The 19,097-nt window shown below is 44.0% G+C and overlaps 1 protein-coding gene across 4 annotated transcripts in view; it reads right to left on the reverse strand.

Annotated features, from left to right (window-relative positions):
- Window positions 1–19,097, reverse strand: part of L3MBTL3 (L3MBTL histone methyl-lysine binding protein 3) — a 160,656-nt gene that overhangs the window by 117,212 nt on the left and 24,347 nt on the right. For 3 of the 4 annotated variants that reach the window (XM_074988773.1, XM_074988770.1, XM_074988772.1), the window contains exon 3: window positions 814–925. The exons of the other annotated variant lie outside the window; for it this stretch is intronic. In XM_074988773.1, the coding sequence (XP_074844874.1) occupies window positions 814–925 (112 nt within the window). The remainder of the gene's footprint in view (window positions 1–813; window positions 926–19,097) is intronic. 4 annotated transcript variants of the gene reach the window in all.

Below are 19,097 nucleotides of genomic sequence, written 5' to 3' on the forward strand. Positions count from 1 at the left end.
GGAAATAGCTGTGATATTCTAGTTGGTGATACCATACTGATCCCATGTTAAATGTGTATAAAAATAATACTTAAAGTCTAACTATGTGATACATCATTCTATGGATAAAAATGTGTATTCTTATTTTGGCAATACTTTAAATTCCACATAAAATTCTGTTTAACCCCCTTGTCCAGTCAGCTAAATGCTTACTTAAACCGCTGAATATTATTACTCACTCCACATTTTGCAAGCATACACAACAGTTTAGTAAGAAGTAACAAAGAAATACTGGAGACTTCATACTCCATAGGTTAAGTTGTCAGAGCCGCAAATAAACAATATCTTGTAACAACTGTTTTACCGTTTACACTATTTTGGGCTGAAGTTAACTATAGATAAGAGTTAAAATTCTTCTCTTCATTTTCAGAACTAGCCTCAGCAAGAACAAAGTGCAGAATGCTGATGTATTTCAAACATGAGTGACAATAAGGACACCTTTTAATTAAAAAATAACAGGATAGACCACACTAATTTTTTTCTTCCATTATAAACTTAGATAAAAGTGCCTGTTAGAAGTATAAAGCTACAGTTTTCTAAAATTACTGCTTCCAGATGTTTGATAACAGAAGTGTGAAGTTTTAAAAGGCATTTCTTTTGACACCCATTCACACTCAAGTAATTAATAAAATCTCTTCAATTTTTTTCATGAGGTACACACAAAACTTAGAAGGACAGAAAATAAGCATTTTTAAAGATTTTGGCAACTTTTTACAGAACATTGTAACATTAAAATAACTACAGCATACAAAAACGAAATAGCTTCTTTCTGACCCTCTTGAGCAGTTGGCACCATCCAGGTTGTAGTAGCAGTGGCCTTTTTAACACTTTCCATCTCTGTTTCATCTGTGATGACTTCTAGGGCTCCAAACTCATTTACTCTGAACTAAAAAACAAAGAAAAACGGGATAAAATTCTGAAAAAAAAATTGAGTGAGGCTCCCTTAAGGATTCTTCCAAAAATGTCCACCATATTATCTTACTACTCAGTGATACTGCTAATCTGCAAGATACTGCAAGAGGAAAGTGTGTTCATTATTTTTCTATCACACAACATACATGGTGATACAGAAAAATGTTTAACTTTCATATATGTATATACTCACACAGACCAAATTCAAAGATACACAGAATAGTATGTATCCTAAACAAAACAAACAAACAAACAAAAATCAATAGCAGAAATCTCCAGGAAAATTAATTTATTCTGATTTTTTGGATCTCCCTTTGCTAGCAGCAAACTAATGCTCTATCACCAAGCATTTCTGTCAAAGGCCTAAAAGTGAGCAAGAAAACACAAATATTTCACATAATATTGTAATTGCATCATCAACCAAAAGCTCAGCGTTTCTCCATCTCAAACAGCATGTAAGCAAACACCTCAAAGCAGTTTATAAACAGTCTAATTATCTGCTATATGTAATACAGTTCTCAGCCACGAAGAAGGTGTAGCAATAAACTACACACTGTGCTTATGCTGGAGCACTCTATGTCCATTCTGCCTCCAGTAAAAAACATCTTCCAAATGCCATAATGATTGGAACGTTAGCGGATTAAACTAATTTTCAACCTTCCAGTTAATAAATCAATCAGGAGGTCCAAAGGGTTATACAGGTATAATTAAGGCCACAATTTTGTCCATGCTCATTTTTAGATGAAAGGAGCTCATTCACACCTCACAGGAGCTGGTACTAAGGTTCCCCAAAAATATCTCCAGGAGGAACTAGGCCTCAGAATGCACGCCCCTGAAACACAAAGCTCCCTGGCATGAAAAAGAGGCACACTTCTTGAAGCAGTGAATTGGGTGAGGGAATGGGAGATGGAGCATTCTTCCATATATCCACCATTGCTACCATAATCTATTCTTGCAGGACCAGGAGACTCCACAGGGGAGCAACAGAAGTTTTTGAACCATTAGGCTACGTCTAACACTTAGAGAAAACTTGGATAGCCATGCTAATGGTCATTTTGAAGAATACTAATGAGGCGCTGAAATACATATACAGCACCTCTTTAGCATGCCGCCAGCCGTAGCACTTCGAAATTGCCGCTTTTCGCTCCCATGTAGCTCGTCCAGATGGAGGTCCTTTTTGAAAGTACCCCATCAACTCTGAAGTCCCCTTATTCATATTTGCTGAGAGGACTAAACGGGATTTCGAAATGCGCAGGGTCCTTTCAAAAAGGATCCCCGTGTAGCCATGACGAGCCACGCCCGTTCGAAAGTGACACTTTTGAAGCACCACAGCCGGCAGCATGCAAACGTTAACGAGGCACTGAATATTCAAATCAGCACCTCATTAGTATTCTTTGATTTGGCCATTAGCATGGCCATTTCAAAGTTTTGGCCAAGTGTGGTGACAGCCTTAGGTCAAGGCTACACTAGCACCCCCCTTTTGAAAGGGGGATGCTAATGAGCCACTTTGGCAGATGCTAATGAGGAGTGGCCATGCATCTGCCAAAGTGGCTCATTGGCATCCCCCTTTTGAAAGGGGGGTGCTTGTGTAGCCACGTGCTTAGCGTTTGTGCTTTCAACCTTTTGTCTGCAACTATGAAGGCCAGAACTATTTTTTAAGATGTAAGAATCTCCTCTGTCACAATCACATAACTCCACGAGCCAGAATTTTAAGAAAAATATCATGTGTTACAAGAGAACTGTGAGAATGAACAACATAGCCAATACTTATATTCAAACAAGAAAAGAAAACCCTGAGACCACAGATTTGTCTCACCAATCACATATTGGCCCTTCTTGCCCAGAGTTGTAACAAATGCAAAAAGGCAATAAGCACAGCTACTAAAGTTATCTGAATACAAAATTACAGTGTGATCAGACCTGTATTTTCTGAACAGCTATTATTCATCCAACTCTTTTCACTGTGAACATGAAAAGAGTGGGAATATTGAATATAATAATGACTGGGTCTCTGAACTTCAGAACGTGCTCAACTTCCACTCAACACTTTGCAGTATCATTTCACTAATTTTCCATTAATATTAAGGGCTGAAGTCCAAGAGATCCTGAATAACTACCCCAAAGTCCTAGCTTCTAGCAATCGCATTTTGGGATATAAATAAGTGCATTATTACATTACTGCTGTTGTGCCAAAGCCTTAGATAGGCTCAATATCAGCAACTCCTGCTGGGGAAGATTTTCAAAGGTGCTAATGATGGCACATAGACACTTAACTGTGCCTTTGAAAATCTACTTCATTGGCTACAACAGGAGTTGGGCATGCACAGTATCATACAGATTTCACCCAATTCATAAAAAAATACTTTGCATTTGTTTATATGATAACATCTTTCCTCAAAGCTAGTAATGAATTGCTGGCTCCAATCAAGTCAACAGCTAAATATATGCCTATTGATTTCAGGAAAGCTAGGATGTCACTCAAACTGGTACTGCATATTTTAATGTCTCTACGCCACACTGACTTCATTTTTTCTAAAACCAACACTGTATAAAAACAATTTCTGAGTAGAATCTACAAGATGTATAATTACTTGGTGGTGGTGTTTGTGCATAGCTTGCTGGGTAGAGCTGATTCTTTAATTTGAACTGCAGCAAGTAAAACAAGTTCTATACATCATAAGGGTGGAAGGGTCCACTGTTATCATCCAATCCAACCTCCTGCATAAAACAGGCCACCAGACTTCCTTAAAGGAATTCCTATTTAAACTAGAACGTGCCTTTTAGAAAAACATACCACCTTAATTTAAAAAGGACAGTGATGGAGAACCCTTGGTAAATTATTCCAACACTTAATAACTCTCGCTGTTAAAAACATACAGTTTATTTCCAGTTTCAATTTGTCTCACTTCATTTTCCTGCTCTCAGATTGCACTATACAGGACGAATCTCTCTAATCCAGAACACTCATCTGGCAACATCTGTAATCTGGCATGATTTTAGGTAGCTGGACAACCACTTATCATGGGTGAGGCCAAGTTTCCCATGGTCCCATAAAGTTTGTTTCCAGCCACAAGTTCTAGTTCTTAATCTTTTGTGCTGTTATTTAGCTGTAATTTACCCTTAAATGTCTTCTAAGAGTCCAGTAAACAATGAAAGTGTTGGTTATGTGCTAGACAACATTGACCTCCCATGGTCTGGCGAATTCCTTCATCTGGCACTGGTCAGGTCCCAAGAGTTCTGGATGAGAGAGTTTCAAACTGTACGTGTCGCCTAGACCGAAAAATCCATTATCTAAGTTTTGTTCCCCTTGTAGGTACTCACAAACGATCAGGTCACCCCAATCTTGGTTAAGCTAAACAGACAGATTGAGCACTTGGTGTGAGGCCTCGTGTTCTTTTAACGCATCCACTCATGGCTGAGTATTTGAAAATGGCTGCATTTTCTCAGTTCCCCTTTTGCTATCAGTTCTTAAATGTACCCAATAATACTCGGCTTCTCAGAGAGCAGCAGATTTCAACCCCAAGATACGAAGTGTCCTGTGATTGGCTTCCAAATGCTAGCCTTGGGACCTGATATCCTTCTCAGCTTACATCACCCGGGAAGAACGAAGTCATCACAGGAACAAAAATGAAGTCCACTAGTGATATATATTGGGCTGCCAGCCTGACTGGAACTTTGACAGTGCCTGCCCTCTTCCCTGCAGGAGATGACAGAAAGACTCAGGACCATGCTATCCTTTTGAATCCTCACAGAACAAGAATTGTCACACAAGAGGCCCAAGCTAATATTGGCCATGGAAAGAATGACAACAAGGATTTTGAGTGATGGGTAAAATCTGAACACTTTGGTTATACACGTAGATGTTCCAATATCTACATAAATCTCCTTGATCTAGAAAGTAGGCAGCAAAACTTACAAGAAAAAGAGTTCCTTACAGAATTTCCTTTATCTTGTTTCTACTGGGCTTGAAATGTAAAAGTAAAGAACAGCCCCTAGCTGTAACTTGTTTGTATTTGAACTACAGGTTCAACCTCTCTAATCTGGCATCCTCAGAACCAGACTGATGACAGGGGAGTGAATTTGCTGGACCACAGGAGGGATATATTGTTTAGCATATGGTTTCCCAAACTGTGGAGCGTGCCCCCTGGTGGGGCAGGAAATGAAGAAATTCCAGAGGGGGTATGATGTGACCCAGCCCTCCACCCCATCATTCCCCCATCTGAAGAAAGAGCCAGTGTTTGCTTCTGGCTCTCAGCCCCTGCCCTTTTATGTGGGTGACACAGCACAAGCACTATCGACCCACGTGCAAAGGTGAGTGAGTTTGGGTTGGGGGGGAGGAGGAGGAGAATGGGGTTAGATGGGGTGCTGGTGGTGCCTGGTTTGGGAGAGGGGGATGGGGTAAGAGTGGGGGCTGGTGGTGCCTGGCTTTGTGGGAGGGGAGGGGCTCAGGTGGGTGGCTCGTGGCGCTTGGGTGGCTGGCCGGCTTGCAGGACTTGGGCAGCTGGCTCTAGCATTGCAGGGCTCAGGCAGCTTGAGCTAGCGGGCAGGCAGCTGGCTCCAGAATTGAGGGGCTCAGTCTGTTAGGTGGGTGGCTGGCCCCAGCAGTGCAGGGCTCAGGCAGCTTGGGCTGGCAGGCCAGCGGCTTGGGCGGGCAGCTCAGGTGCCTGGCCTGTGTGAGGCAGGAGGATGGTGGGTGGGCAGCTGGTCACGGCAGCACGGGGCTCGGGTGGCTGGTGAGCGGCTGGCCCCGGCGGTTGGCAGGCAGGCGAGTGGTTAGCCCCAGCAGTGCGGGGCTCAGGCAGGTGTCTCTGGCAGTACAGGTGTCAGGTGGGCAGATGGCTAGCACAGGGCTCAGGCAGCTAGCCAGCTGGAGTTGCACTAAGCACCCACAAAGGCCAAGAAAACTATTTGTGCTTACTTTTAATTTTAAATAACTTTTACATCAAGTTTTTGTGTTTATTTTAAATTACTAATTGAATTTTTACCAACACTTCCACAGCGTACTTAGCTCTTAGAAGACATTTAGAGGTAAATTACAGCTAAATAACAAAACAGAACACTAAGAACAGGACGGGTGGCCAGAGACAAACTTTACCGGATGACAGGAATCTTGGCCAGATTATGCCAGATTACAGATGTTGCCAGACAAGAGTGCCAGATTAGAGAGGGTCAACCTGTATTTTTTCAGAGAAAGCAAGGAAGCACAGGCTGAAAAAAACGTGGGGAAACCACAACATAAGGAAAAAGGAAAAAATTACCAAACTTTTTAGACCTGTGTGTGTTCTGAGCGGCATATTTTTAAAGCTATAAGAAAATCTTAGTTTAAATGGAAGTTCTGTACAAGTGGGTATTCCTAAGCATGCACACAGACCGTACTGCGCAGGAGTAGGATTCTTCAAAGCACTTAACATTGGTTTAACTCTTCTCCAACTGAAGTTAACAGTAAAACTCCCAGTGGTTTCACTGGGAGCAGAAACAGGCTGAGTGCTTTTGAAAATGCTATACAAGAAGTCGAAATGCGGTTTTTCTTACATAAAAGGGGACATCATCAAGGCTGTCAGGACTAAATTTAACTTACTTAGATATGAGTAAAACAGCTTTCAAAGTCCATGTAGTTTTGTGTGTGGACTTTCCCTCTAGTCCCCCACGCCATCAAAAGAAAAAAATTCAACGCTCTTCAGAAAATATCAGCAGTTATGAACATATAATGAATGTAGTACAAGAAGTAAGGATTAGATTCACTTTCAAAGTTTTCAGTTTGAAAGAAAAAATTAACTTTCAAATTTACTCTAGGGTTAAAAAACAATTAGCAAACATGTCAGCCCACTAATTAGAAGCCAGCCAAAGCAGCATTATCCAAAAGTTGCTAGCATTTAAGTGCTGGTTAGCAACCTACATGAACTGACCCAGCAGTATCCGACCATTTCTTAGCGGACAGCTGCACGACAAACACCACCACAGTAAACATTAGCTTCAACAAAGGAGACCAGGACTAAATGGATAAAACCTGGACTATTGTCTCATCCTAGAATGTGTTCCTTCAGATCAGTGTTAAGGAAAAGGTGCGAGAAGGTTATCACCATCACTTCACATGCTGTATCTTTTCCGCAGATGAATTGGGATTTTGGCTTGCCTGGATGTTGAATTTACAAGTTTGAAGAACACTTTAATGTTGCAACTCAGCAAAAGATTTAAGAACACAATGAGGTGATTTGCTGAATCAGGATCTAAGCAGAGACAGATGAAACACTGTACAAGCTTTTGAACAGTTTCTTGTCTGACTAGTAGGTCCTTCTACAACTCTCTTAGTAGTATATGAGCATACTTATTTTTTCAGGAAAAGGTATGTAATCAAAACATTGCACTGAGAGGAACACCAAACTCACATTTGCAGGAATTACATGTAAAATTGGCTACCACTCAGCATGATTGATACATCATGAAACAGCACGATCTATTAATGACACAATGTTAAATATGAAAAGACTATTATTAAAGCCAAACAAATATCTTATTAAAATTCATTTTCTTGCTATCTATTTAAAAAAATTAAAGTGAACCCCTTTTGGATTAAGATCCTGATGCAGAACACGGATCACTGGTAATATGCCCAATTCAACAGATTACAGATTAGAATATTTTCAAAATATTTTCTATACTTCTAAGGACAGTAGCCATTAGCATACTACGGTCTGCCTCAAGGTTGTTTGAATTTACTAGTACCTGTGAAGATCAAATCAGTAAGGGGGTGATTATCGTACTCCACTGGCTACAGAATTTACTTAGAAGCAGAGATAAAAATAAGGAAAACTATAGTTAAAATTCATTAAATGGAAAAAAAGAAAAGGTTAGCATCTTTCAAGAAACAAATGTTCAACTTCAAAAAGAAATCACAAAATAGAGCCAACAGTACCATCTACTGGGCAAGGTTAGGATAATGAGGTTACAATAGGACAAATGGTACAATACCATTGAAAATACCTTTAGGAGAAATGGATTAAATATCCTGGCCTCACATCAATGTAATAAAGAACTAACTGATCTGATGATGGTGGAATGAAACTGATCTAACATTGATGTTTATTAGATGAAATTCTAAAGCACACATTACTTGTCCTACACAAGAGAGAACAACTTCAAGTAAATGAGACCTATGCTGGGAACATTTCAGGACAGATCACACTGGCTACGTCTATACATGCCTCTCCCTTTTAGAAGGGGCATGTAAATGAAGCGGTTTGAAAATGCTAATAAGGTGCTGATATGACTATTCAGTGCCTCATTTGCATAATGGCAACCACCCGGAGCACTGAAAGTGCTAGGAAAGAAGGGTGCTTTCAAAATCAGGATTTTCTTTCAAAGGAACCCTGTCTACTCGGCTATTCTGCAATTCAAAAGCAGCACGTTCAATGGTTTGGGTCCCAGTGAGATACTCTCTCATAAAGCAAGCTACAGCTTCCTTCTCCAGATGCCTGTAAAGTGTAGCCTCACATGCCATAAGCTAATCTTGAGGTAACAAAAACATGGATAACAGTGACAAGGTCCCCATCCTAAAGGGAAGGTCACACCTGCCTGCCCAGACATGCACGGTAACAAGCTGACTGGTATGGCTCCATAATATCATTGTTCAGCAGCAGCTATGGGTCTAGAACATGGGTGTCCAACCTTTTGGCTTGCCTGGGCCGCATTGAGTGAAGAGGAATTGTCTTGGGCTGCATATGAAATATATAATATAGTTAATGTATATAAATCATATAATAATGTTAAAAGTTTACAATCTTGTAGGGCCACATTACCAGCTGTCCAGGGCCGCACGCGGCCCGTGGGCTGGACATGCCTGGTCTAGAATCTAGGGATGTAAAATTCCATTTAATTAGTAAATCAGTTAAATATTAAGTTTAACCAGTTAGCCTATTTAACCAGTGGGGGAGGGGGGCCACTGGTCAGGGAAGCTGGATTGCTTTCACTCATGGCCAATATTTAAAAAAAGGCTCTAGAGGAGACCCTGGCAATTATAGACCGATAAGTTTAACATCAGTACCAGGCAAATTAGTAGAAACACTAGTAAAGAATAAAATTGCAAGGCACGTAGAAGAGCACGAATTGTTGGGCAAAAGTCAGCATGGTTTCTGCAGAGGGAAGTCGTGTCTAACTAATCTATTAGAATTCTTTGAAGGGGTTAATAAACATGCGGACAAGGGGCACCCAGTGGACATAATATACCTAGATTTCCAGAAAGCCTTTGACACGGTCCCACACCAAAGGCTTTTATGTAAATTAGGTGGTCATGGGATAGGAGGAAAGATCCTTTCATGGATCGGGAATTGGTTAAAAGACAGAAAACAAAGGGTGGGAATAAATGGTAAATTTTCACAATGGAGGAAGGTAACTAGTGGTGTTCCCCAGGGGTCAGTCCTGGGACCGATCCTGTTCAACTTGTTCATCAATGATCTAGAAAATGAGGTAAGCAGTGAGGTGGCAAAGTTTGCAGATGACACCAAGTTGTTCAGGACAGTCAAAACCAAAAGGGATTGTGAAGAACTACAAAAAGATCTCAGCAAACTGAGTGATTGGGCAGCAAAATGGCAAATGAAATTTAATGTGGGTAAGTGTAAGGTAATGCATGTTGGAAAAAATAACCCAAATTACACATACTACATGATGGGGTCAAATTTAGCTACGACAGATCAGGAAAGGAATCTTGGAGTTATAGTGGATAGTTCTCTGAAGACATCCACGCAGTGTGCCGCGGCAGTTAGTAAGGCAAATAGGATGTTAGGAATTATTAAAAAAGGGATCGATAATAAGACAAAAGATATCATACTTCCCCTATATAAAACTATGGTACGCCCACATCTTGAGTACTGCATGCAGATGTGGTCTCCTCACCTCAAAAAAGATATTTTGGCATTAGAAAAGGTTCAGAAAAGGGCGACTAAGATGATTAGGGGCTTGGAACGGGTCCCATATGGGGAGAGGCTAGAGAGACTGGGAGTTTTCAGTTTGGAAAAGAGGCGATTGAGGGGCGATATGACAGAGGTATATAAAATCATGAATGGTGTGGAGAAAATGAATATAGAAAAATTATTTACCTTTTCCCATAATACAAGAACTAGGGGACACCAAATGAAATTGATGGGTAGTAGGTTCAAAACTAGTAAAAGGAAATTTTTCTTCACACAGCGCACAGTCAACCTGTGGAACTCCTTGCCCGAGGAGGCTGTGAAGGCCAGGACTCTATTAGGGTTTAAAAAAGAGCTTGATAAATTTTTGCAGGTTAGGTCCATAAATGGCTATTAGCCAGGGATAAAGTATGGTGCCCTGGCCTTCAGAACAAGGGCAGGAGATGGATGGCAGGAGATAAATCACTTGATCATTGTCTTCTGTTCTCCTTCTCTGGGGCACCTGGCATTGGCCACCGTCGGCAGATGGGATGCTGGGCTGGATGGACCTTTGGTCTGACCCAGTATGGCCATTCTTATGTTCTTATGGCACACCCTGACCAGGCCACTGCAGACAAAGGTTGCTCTGGCCACACCGGAGAGCCCTGTAGCTGCAGAGGGTCACGCCTGGCTGGAACAACTGCCTACCCGTGGCAGGCAAAGGCGCTGCTCCAGCTCCCACCAGTTACTGTAACTGGTCAGCCTCATCTGTTTAGGGTGAGGCTCACTAGTTGAATGTTAACGTCCCCACTAGAATCATCCCTAAATTTCAAGCCCTGCTCATCAATGATACTGATATCTCCTTGACCTCAATCCCCCAACCTTCAATCATCATACCAGGGTTGACCCTCAGCCAGTTCACTCCCATCCATTCCTCACATCAACTACAGTAAACCCCCAATTTAGCGGACCTGGATTCAGTGGACTTCGGGAACAACAGACGTCCACCAGCCCCTTGTTGCTCCCGAGGTCCACTGAATCAACCAGCCGTCCCACCCACCAAGAACACACATACATTCTGGCAACTCACTGGAGTTGCTGCGGCTGGGGTCCCCAAGGAGCCACTGAGGCCGCCGGAGCTGCTGAAGGAGCTGCCATAGCTGGGGCCGTTGTGCTAAAGTTACAGGAGCCACAGCTAGAGCTGCAGCCATGGCTACAGGAGCCACACCATGGCTGGGGCTGCTGCGGTGGATGCAGAATCCACAGCTGCAGGTCCCATGCACTCCTACCACCAGGGGTGGGGTGCGTAGGTGGGCAGAAGGCACTTGCATACCTGACCCACACCTGGTGGGAGGAGCGTGTGGCGGTTCTGGCTGCAGCGGGGACTCTAGCTGCGGTGGCTTCTCCAGCCCTGGCAGCGGCCCAGGACCAGAGGAGGCTCCAGAGGCTGCGCAGCTCTGGTGAGTTGCTGGTTTTACACTATTTTGAGGGGGAGGGGCTGGGGAAGCATGCGGGGCACGCACGTTATGCAAACACAAGTAAACCCTCACATTTAACAGACACCCCTTCCCCCCAATTAGGCCATTAAATCGAGGGTTTACTGTACTCACATTTCCTCCGTCTTTTCAAGTCTTCTCCTTGATATTTGAAGGGTCCACATACATTAATGAATTTACCTTCACTGTGAGATCAGACAGCATTATTTGCTCAATTTCACAGAAAAGAAACTTGCAACAAAGGTTTGCCTGAGGCCACACAGTAAGTCAGTAGAAAAGCCAGGAGCCTACTGCCTCTCAACCTCATGCTCTTTCTCCCAGACCACAATGCTATGCTGACAGGGGTGTTGCGGCTCATTACCTCCCACTGATTCAGTTAAAATGGTCAGAACTCAAGATTTCTGGCCATCAGGTCTGACATATCTATTATTCAGAACCCACAAAAGAAGAATACAAAATTAGTGGCTGTCCGCCAAGGCGCTGGTTTAAGTGACTCACTCAGCATCACATAGGAAGGCAGTGGTAGAAGCAAGGGTAGGACTACACTTTCCTGTGTGGCATTCACCTGCCTTAACCCCAAGACCATTCTTTTTCTTCCTGCAGTACCTGGCCTTATTCTCTGTAAGCCTCCCACCATAAAAAGCAAATGCAGCAGGGAAATAGCTCCATTCAGTAGACAGCCCTGATTCATTCCCAAAGGACCTTCCATTCAGTGGAATGAATGAGACCCGTCTCATGGAAAAACTACTATGTGATCATATAATTAAGGACTATACCATAATGCATATAAATAAGTGGGCTAAAAGAAGGTTACATAAGGAACCTAAAATTCTGGCATTTCCTAACTTCTGGGTGCTTGCATTGCAATAAAGTACTATTCTTTAAATATGGGGGGTTTATTTATATGTAACTTCCTAATTTTTAATGGCAAATTGTAAAAACAAATTCTCTTATGTGCAGGTTTGACTCCTGAACATCTGACAATGGAGCACAGCCTGAGCTACAAAAGTAACTACACTTGCTTACAGAAGAAGGTTGTTATCCTGGGTCGGGAGAGAACAGGCCCCTTGCTAGGGCTGAAGGGTAGCTGAGGGGAGACCATGCTGGCTCTCCTTCTCTCTCCTCCCCTAAGAACAAGAAGCTCCTTTTCCATGCACTACGCCCAAGAGGTGGGGATAGACAACCAGGGCCTTATGCAGGGTCAAGTGATAGAGGTTTTCATTTGGGAAGGAGCCCAGCCCAGTTCTCTCATTCCCTCATTCCAAAGAGGCCACCTGCTGCCAAGATTCAAAGTGCAGTATGTGGTGCTCCTCCACTAGCTGCCACAAGCACAGCCTTAAAGTAGAATGTTTGCATTCAGCTATAATATTTTGCATAGGACTGAAGAGAAATTGTGATTTTCTATATTTTGTATCTTTGCTGAACTGGCATCGAAATTTCATGGGAACCATCTCCCCAACCCACCATCCCTCCCTAAAAAGGCACTTCTGTGGCCTGTAAGCCTAACTTCGGCATCAAGCAAACTGGCTGGAAATACACTAAAAACCAGAATTATCAGTCACATAGAAACAGAGTACATTAAGGAAAATTCCACATGGCTTCTGGAATGGGAGGTCATGCCTCACCAACCTATTAGAATTCCTGTAGGGCTGCTTTGTCCAATACGCTTCTCATTTGCCACATGTGACAAATGGGGCTGTGGATTGTGGCAAACATGGGGTCCCTTACTGGCTGCTCCACACATGCACCCCACCCCATGGCACCACTGATCCTCAGGTCCCGACGGATCCAGCCCCAGGGTGCCTCCAGTGAATAGCCTGGCTGGGGAGGTGCCTAGCAGCAAAGGGGGGATGCAGCAACTGTGGGGGGTGCCTTTTTGGGGGGAGGGTGAGTGGCACCTGGCATGGGGGGGGGGCTTGTGGCAATCCATTACATTTGTTTTGGACACCACTGCTGTAGGGTGTCAAAAAGAATGCGAACAACGTTGATGCAGTCAATATCGTGTACTTGGACTTTCACCAAAGGCTCATTAGCAAATGAAGCAGTCCTGGGATAAGAGGGAAGGTGCTCTCATGAATCAATAATTTATTAAAAGACCGGAACAAAGAATAGGAATACTTGGTCAGTTTTCAACACACAGAAAGGTAAATAGGAGGGTACCCCACCAATCTTTTCTGGGGCCTGAGATATTCAACATAATGATAAATGAGCTGAAAAGAAGGTGGGTAACAGTAAGGTGGCAAAATGGCTCACAAAACTTAAGTCCAAAGCGGAATGTGAAAAGTTACAAAGGGATCTCTTATTCAACTGGGAAATTGAGCAACAAAATGGTTGATGAAATACAATGCTGATAACGGCAAAGTAATGTGCACTGGAAAAAATCTCAATGTTACATACAAGAGGAGGTTTACATTAGCTGTTACAGCTTAAGAAAGAACCTGTGATTAGCTCTGAAAATTTGCACTCAGTGAGGGGCAGCAAGTGACAATGTTAGGCACCATTAGGAAAGGGACAGATAATGAGGCAGAACATATCATAATCTCTCTATATATTTTAGAGTGTGTCTGTCAGCTACATTTGTTCAAGAACACCTTTTAAACTGTAAGAGCTATGATCACGAAATCTGGTGTGCAGCTGCCTCTTACCCTAACTTAAACCAAGGTCAGGGTTTGTTTGTGACTGGAAAATTGGAAGTACTGGGAAGTGGCTGTTTTCCACAACAAAGAAGGGGAAGAGGCAGAGGGATGGGAAAGGGAGGGGCACAGACAGGAGGGATGCAATACTGAGAGTGGCCACTGGAGGCAACTGCAGACCCAAGAGAGGGCCTGGGCTCTTTCCCTGGGGAGCTTCCCCAGCAGAGGAATAGTGTGTTAGACCATTTGAAGGGTCTTGCCCCATACTAGTGACTTGCCTGTGATGAGAGTGGCTTGGTAAATGGAGACCCTTGCCTCCAGAAAGACCATTGGCAATAGAAGGGCCATAGTGAGTCTCTGAAGCACATTACAAAAGCCACCTAAAAGCAGAACCCGTATGGGGCTGACAAGGGACTTGTCAGACACTATATAAATCCATGGTACACCAACACACTGAATACTGCACGCAAATCTAGTTATGTCACCTCAAAAAAAATTGGAATTGGAAAAGATAGGGAAAAAAGAAAACAAAAATTATTAAGGGTATAGAACAGCTTCTATATGAAGAGAGATTTAAAAAATAAGATGATTAAACTTAGAAAAGGGGAAGAGAGACACGAGGTAGGCAGCTGCCAGTCCTGAATTGGCTCATACCCAGGCATCAAATTAGCCTCTAACAATGGCTTTCCTAGCAAACTGGCAATAAAGTTTTGTCATAGAAATTAATTAATTCCTTCCCTGGATAAACTTCAAACTGTTCAAAATGCCAACGAAAAAAATGAGAGGCAACAAAAGCCCTAAGTCTGGATCAGCTAAACAGATAAAGACGGAGACTCCCACGCCACTGCACAACCTAGCCTAGAACACCACCACACTGAAAAAAATACTTACACACCAACTGGACTGAATCTCAAAAAAGATGTTCATGGCCTCTGTAAAGACATATGTGATATTAAATCCCAAATGGCTCTCTTGGAAAATGAGCTAAAGACTGCCACTGAAACAAGAGGAAATTAAAACAAACAACTGCCTCTTTAAAATCAATACCAGACCAACTGGAAAAGTCAGGGAAAAACTGACCTTGAAGAAACTTTTATCTCTTCGGCTTTTTGGAGGGTCTAAATGACAAGGATATTATCAGTTTTCTTTAGAATTTGCTTCCTGTCATACTTTTAAATTGGACCTCAACTCTTCCCATTAGATACTGAAACAGCTTATTGAATGCCTGATACTAAATGGCAGGAGTCCAGCAAGTTCAGACTCATATTTTCAAGCTGCTGACATATAATGACAAGTAATGTTAATGAATATTGCCAGAAAAGCAGAAACTTGTGTACAAAGGCCATAATTTCTCTTTTTCTTGATTTCTCAGCTCAGCTTAACAAAAAGAGGGCTACATTCATAAAGCAGATCCTGATGGAGACCAACCTCAGATACAGAACGAAGTACTCATCCACCTTCAGTGTCAATTTAGCAGGCTCCACAGGGTTTTGCAAACTTCCTCTGGAACTTGGCTAGACGCTTCATAGATTGAGACCAGATTTGACCACAAATGGCAAAATACCATACATCAAAAAGCAATCAATTTTCCTGTTTATCTCTGTAGACATAGTGATATTCACTTATACAATTTTCCAACTCCTAGCAAATAAGAAGACAGGTTGAACTCTTCTGTTGCTCTTTTTTAAAGCCAAGAACAACAATGTTACAGCACTACAGTACCGGAGTGGGCAAGATCCAGCCTGCCAAGCCATCAGACCCAGCCACCCTCAGGGACAGAGCAGCCAGACACTGCTTTAAACGGTCTCCTGCTTCATGTAACTCTCTGCTCCAGATACTGAGGTAAAGGGCGGGGGGCGGGGGGGGGAGAGGTCACATGCTTCTCCTGACTCCTTACAAAATCTCTCAGCTCCCACAGGCTGGTTTCTGGCAAACAGGGGCAGAGAGATTTTGCTGGGGGTCAAGAGCAGCTTGCACAGCCTCTCCGCCAGCATCCAAAGCAGAGACCTACATGGCGCAGGTAGCAGTTCTAAACTATTTCAGAGAGCGCCTGCCTGAGGGTCCTGCAGGGCTACTGGCCGAGAATCGCCCAGGTAAGGCTCTCAGCCAGACCCTAACTCTGGCACTCTAGACCCACCCTCACCCCATCCTCTGCCCCTCCATCCCACATAACCCAAACCCTCTGCCCCCCTCTGGTACCCGTACTCCTCCCAGATCACAACTGCCTCCTGGCCCAGGTCACAACTCAAACCCCTGCACCCTGTTCTACCTCCCAGACCCCTGTCCGGGGTCACAACCACCCTCTTCACCCAAACTACCTCCTAGACCCCACATCCCCTCCAGAAATCCAAACCCTTACCCCAAGCTCCCTTCCGCACCCAACCTCCATCCCAGACACCAGACCTCCTCCATTAATGTCATGGAAGAGTACAGCCCTTGACCACTTTCTAAATTCTTGGAGTGGCTCCCCATTAAAAATTATTGCATGAAGCAGGAGGATACTGCACCATCTAGTGCAGTGCTCTTCATTACAAGGCCTGCAAGCCAATGGCAGCTCCCATCAACCCTAAAGGCACTTCCTGTTCCCTCTAAGCTCTGCAGCCAGCTATGAAAAGTTATGCAGCAGCTCTACGGGATCATGTACCAGGAACCTAGAGAGGAAACAGGGTGGGAGCAAGTTGGGGCTCACAGGGCTGCTGTGGCCCTCTCCCTGGCCCCAGAGTTCCAGAGAGGATAAACAGGCACCTCCCCTAGAGGTCCATGCTATTTGCTGACAAAAGGGGTCAACCCCTGCCCTTGGAGCTCCAAATACTTCATGAACAAGTCAAGGGGGAACAGGCACATTTTGACTCATCCAGGTTTTGAAGTAAGTTTTGCATTATTCCCCCTCTTTAAAAGTTTACTCAGATAAGTGCCTTTTTAATTCTATTTATTTTTCTGGTTATTTTATAAACAGGAGTACCATTTTATTGTACAAGTAAGCTTTGTTTCAGTTACCCAAGTGGCTCCGTAACATAACATCTTTAAGGAGCAGTAAACGATGTCGTTTATGCGGCTCTCACATTGCATGTTTTTGCCAAAGTGGCACCCACTGCAAAAGTTGTGAAGAACACTATCTACTGATTACTGTCTGCACTAATTATAATTTCCACTTCCAGAAAAGCCCTCCACTAGCTCTGCCTGTGATGTACTGTGTTATGATAGTACTTTTCTACTCCATCTTTTCTTTTTTTTTTTTTTAAATTATGGACTCCCGAAAGTATTTCAATATAGGTCCAGACTTCTTTGGAAATATCAGACATAATTGTGGACCCCCAGGGATCTTTGGATCACCTGTTGAACCCCACTGTTGTATAGTAAAGAAGGCCCTTGGAATAGTTGCTATTCCTCACATGTAAAGTAGACTATAACATAAATCTTAAGAAGTGCTAGTAATTCAGTTTGTGCAGGCTACTTCACATACTGTGAAATATCAATCTTTTATGGTGGTGTAATCTTCATATTTGATTCTGCTCAGCTCAGTTTCCACATTCCTGGCAAATGCTGCAGTGAACTTGTTGGTGACCTTCACCCAGACACCTTAGGCACGAGGAAAGAGGGTTGCTCTTTGGCATACACTTCATGTAGACCACGCAATTTTTAAATCTTGGAGAAGACAGCATGCCACGACGCCGGGGATCCTAAAGAAGGAGGGGAACTAATCTGTACTATTATATAAGGAGAGCTGTGTCTGTCTGTCCGCCCATCCCTCTGTAGTCAATCCCACTGGGGGACTGCCGTTTACAGCCCCGCGCACACGCTCCACCACTTGGCGGGAGAATCATGTGGCGGCAGCAGTGGAGCTCGCCCTGGTGGCCCCAAGTGGCCTTGGCAGCTCTAGTTCTGGGAGACCCCCAAGGCCCCTCCGGCTGCCACAGCTGCTCCAGTGGCAGCAGCTCTAGCTGCGCCAGTTGCGGCAACCCAAGTGGCCCCAGCCACTCCAGCAGGCCCAGTGGCTCTGGTCACTCTGGCGGCAGCAGCAGCTCTGGCCACTCCAGCGGCCCCAGCAGCTGCAGTCCTGGTGAGTCACCGGCATTGATTTAGAATGGCAGGGGAGGGGTTACATAGCTCTGGGGGAGGGCACAATACTTCTACTGTAGCCACCACAAAGGGACAGACCCTGCTAGAAACCTGGAAAATTCTAACTACAGTAAACCCTCGAGATACGCGCTGTCTCAGGTTTACGCGACTGCCGCCCCGACATGAACTGTTTCCTGCTCCTGTCAAGGGTGGCAGCCTCGAGTCAGGCTGCTGTCCCTGACAGGAGAAGTTTCCTGTCAGGGGCAGCAGCTGTGATTCGGGTTGCTGTCCCTGTCAGACAGCTGCTTGCAGCACCGGTTCTCCCAGCTAGGGAGCCCGGTGCACGGACAGAGGCTTGCTGCATGGCTGGGAGAACTGGTGATACAAGCAGTGGCGGGCACACAGCTGCTTGCGGCACAGTTTCTCAGAAACTGCTGGGCAAGCAGCTGTGTGCCTCTCCAGCTGGGAGAAGCCGAGGGCCGAGTGGCTGCCCCCCCCCACTTCCGCTAGCTGCCCACCCCTCTCACCCCCATTTACGCTAAATTTGATTTACGCGGAGGTTGCCCAGAACGCAACCTCTGTTTAAGTCAAGGGATTACTGTACTATTATGGTCACCATATACACTGGTTAACTAGATGAAATGGCACATTTGCAAAGGCAAGAGCTACAGCATGTTACAGCCTGCCCAAACTGGCAGTAAAAAGGAACTGAGGAGTGGGTGGGACAGCCGGGCTCTATACTGGGTGCTGTGAAGGCATGACTACAGAGGGCGCCTGGACAGAGCCTACAGGCACTGCTATAGGAAAATCTTCCAACCGCCATGCATGCGCGCACAGCCACATACCTCATTGGAATGCACACAAGCACACGAAGAACTTCTGTACATAAGATTATCCTTGTTCTTAAAATAGCCAATGCTATTCGTAGAGTAATATTTGACAAAATACATTGTATTTAGAGATGTTTAGAATATTGCATAATATAGGGAAAGAAGGAGCAGATGGAACTGAAGCCATGAATGATCCAAATGAGCCCACACTGGCTTTTATTAGCCTGTTAATGTGTTTTCCATTAT

The sequence above is a fragment of the Carettochelys insculpta genome, chromosome 3 (assembly GCF_033958435.1).
Source record: "Carettochelys insculpta isolate YL-2023 chromosome 3, ASM3395843v1, whole genome shotgun sequence".
Classification (NCBI taxonomy): Eukaryota; Metazoa; Chordata; order Testudines; family Carettochelyidae; genus Carettochelys; species Carettochelys insculpta.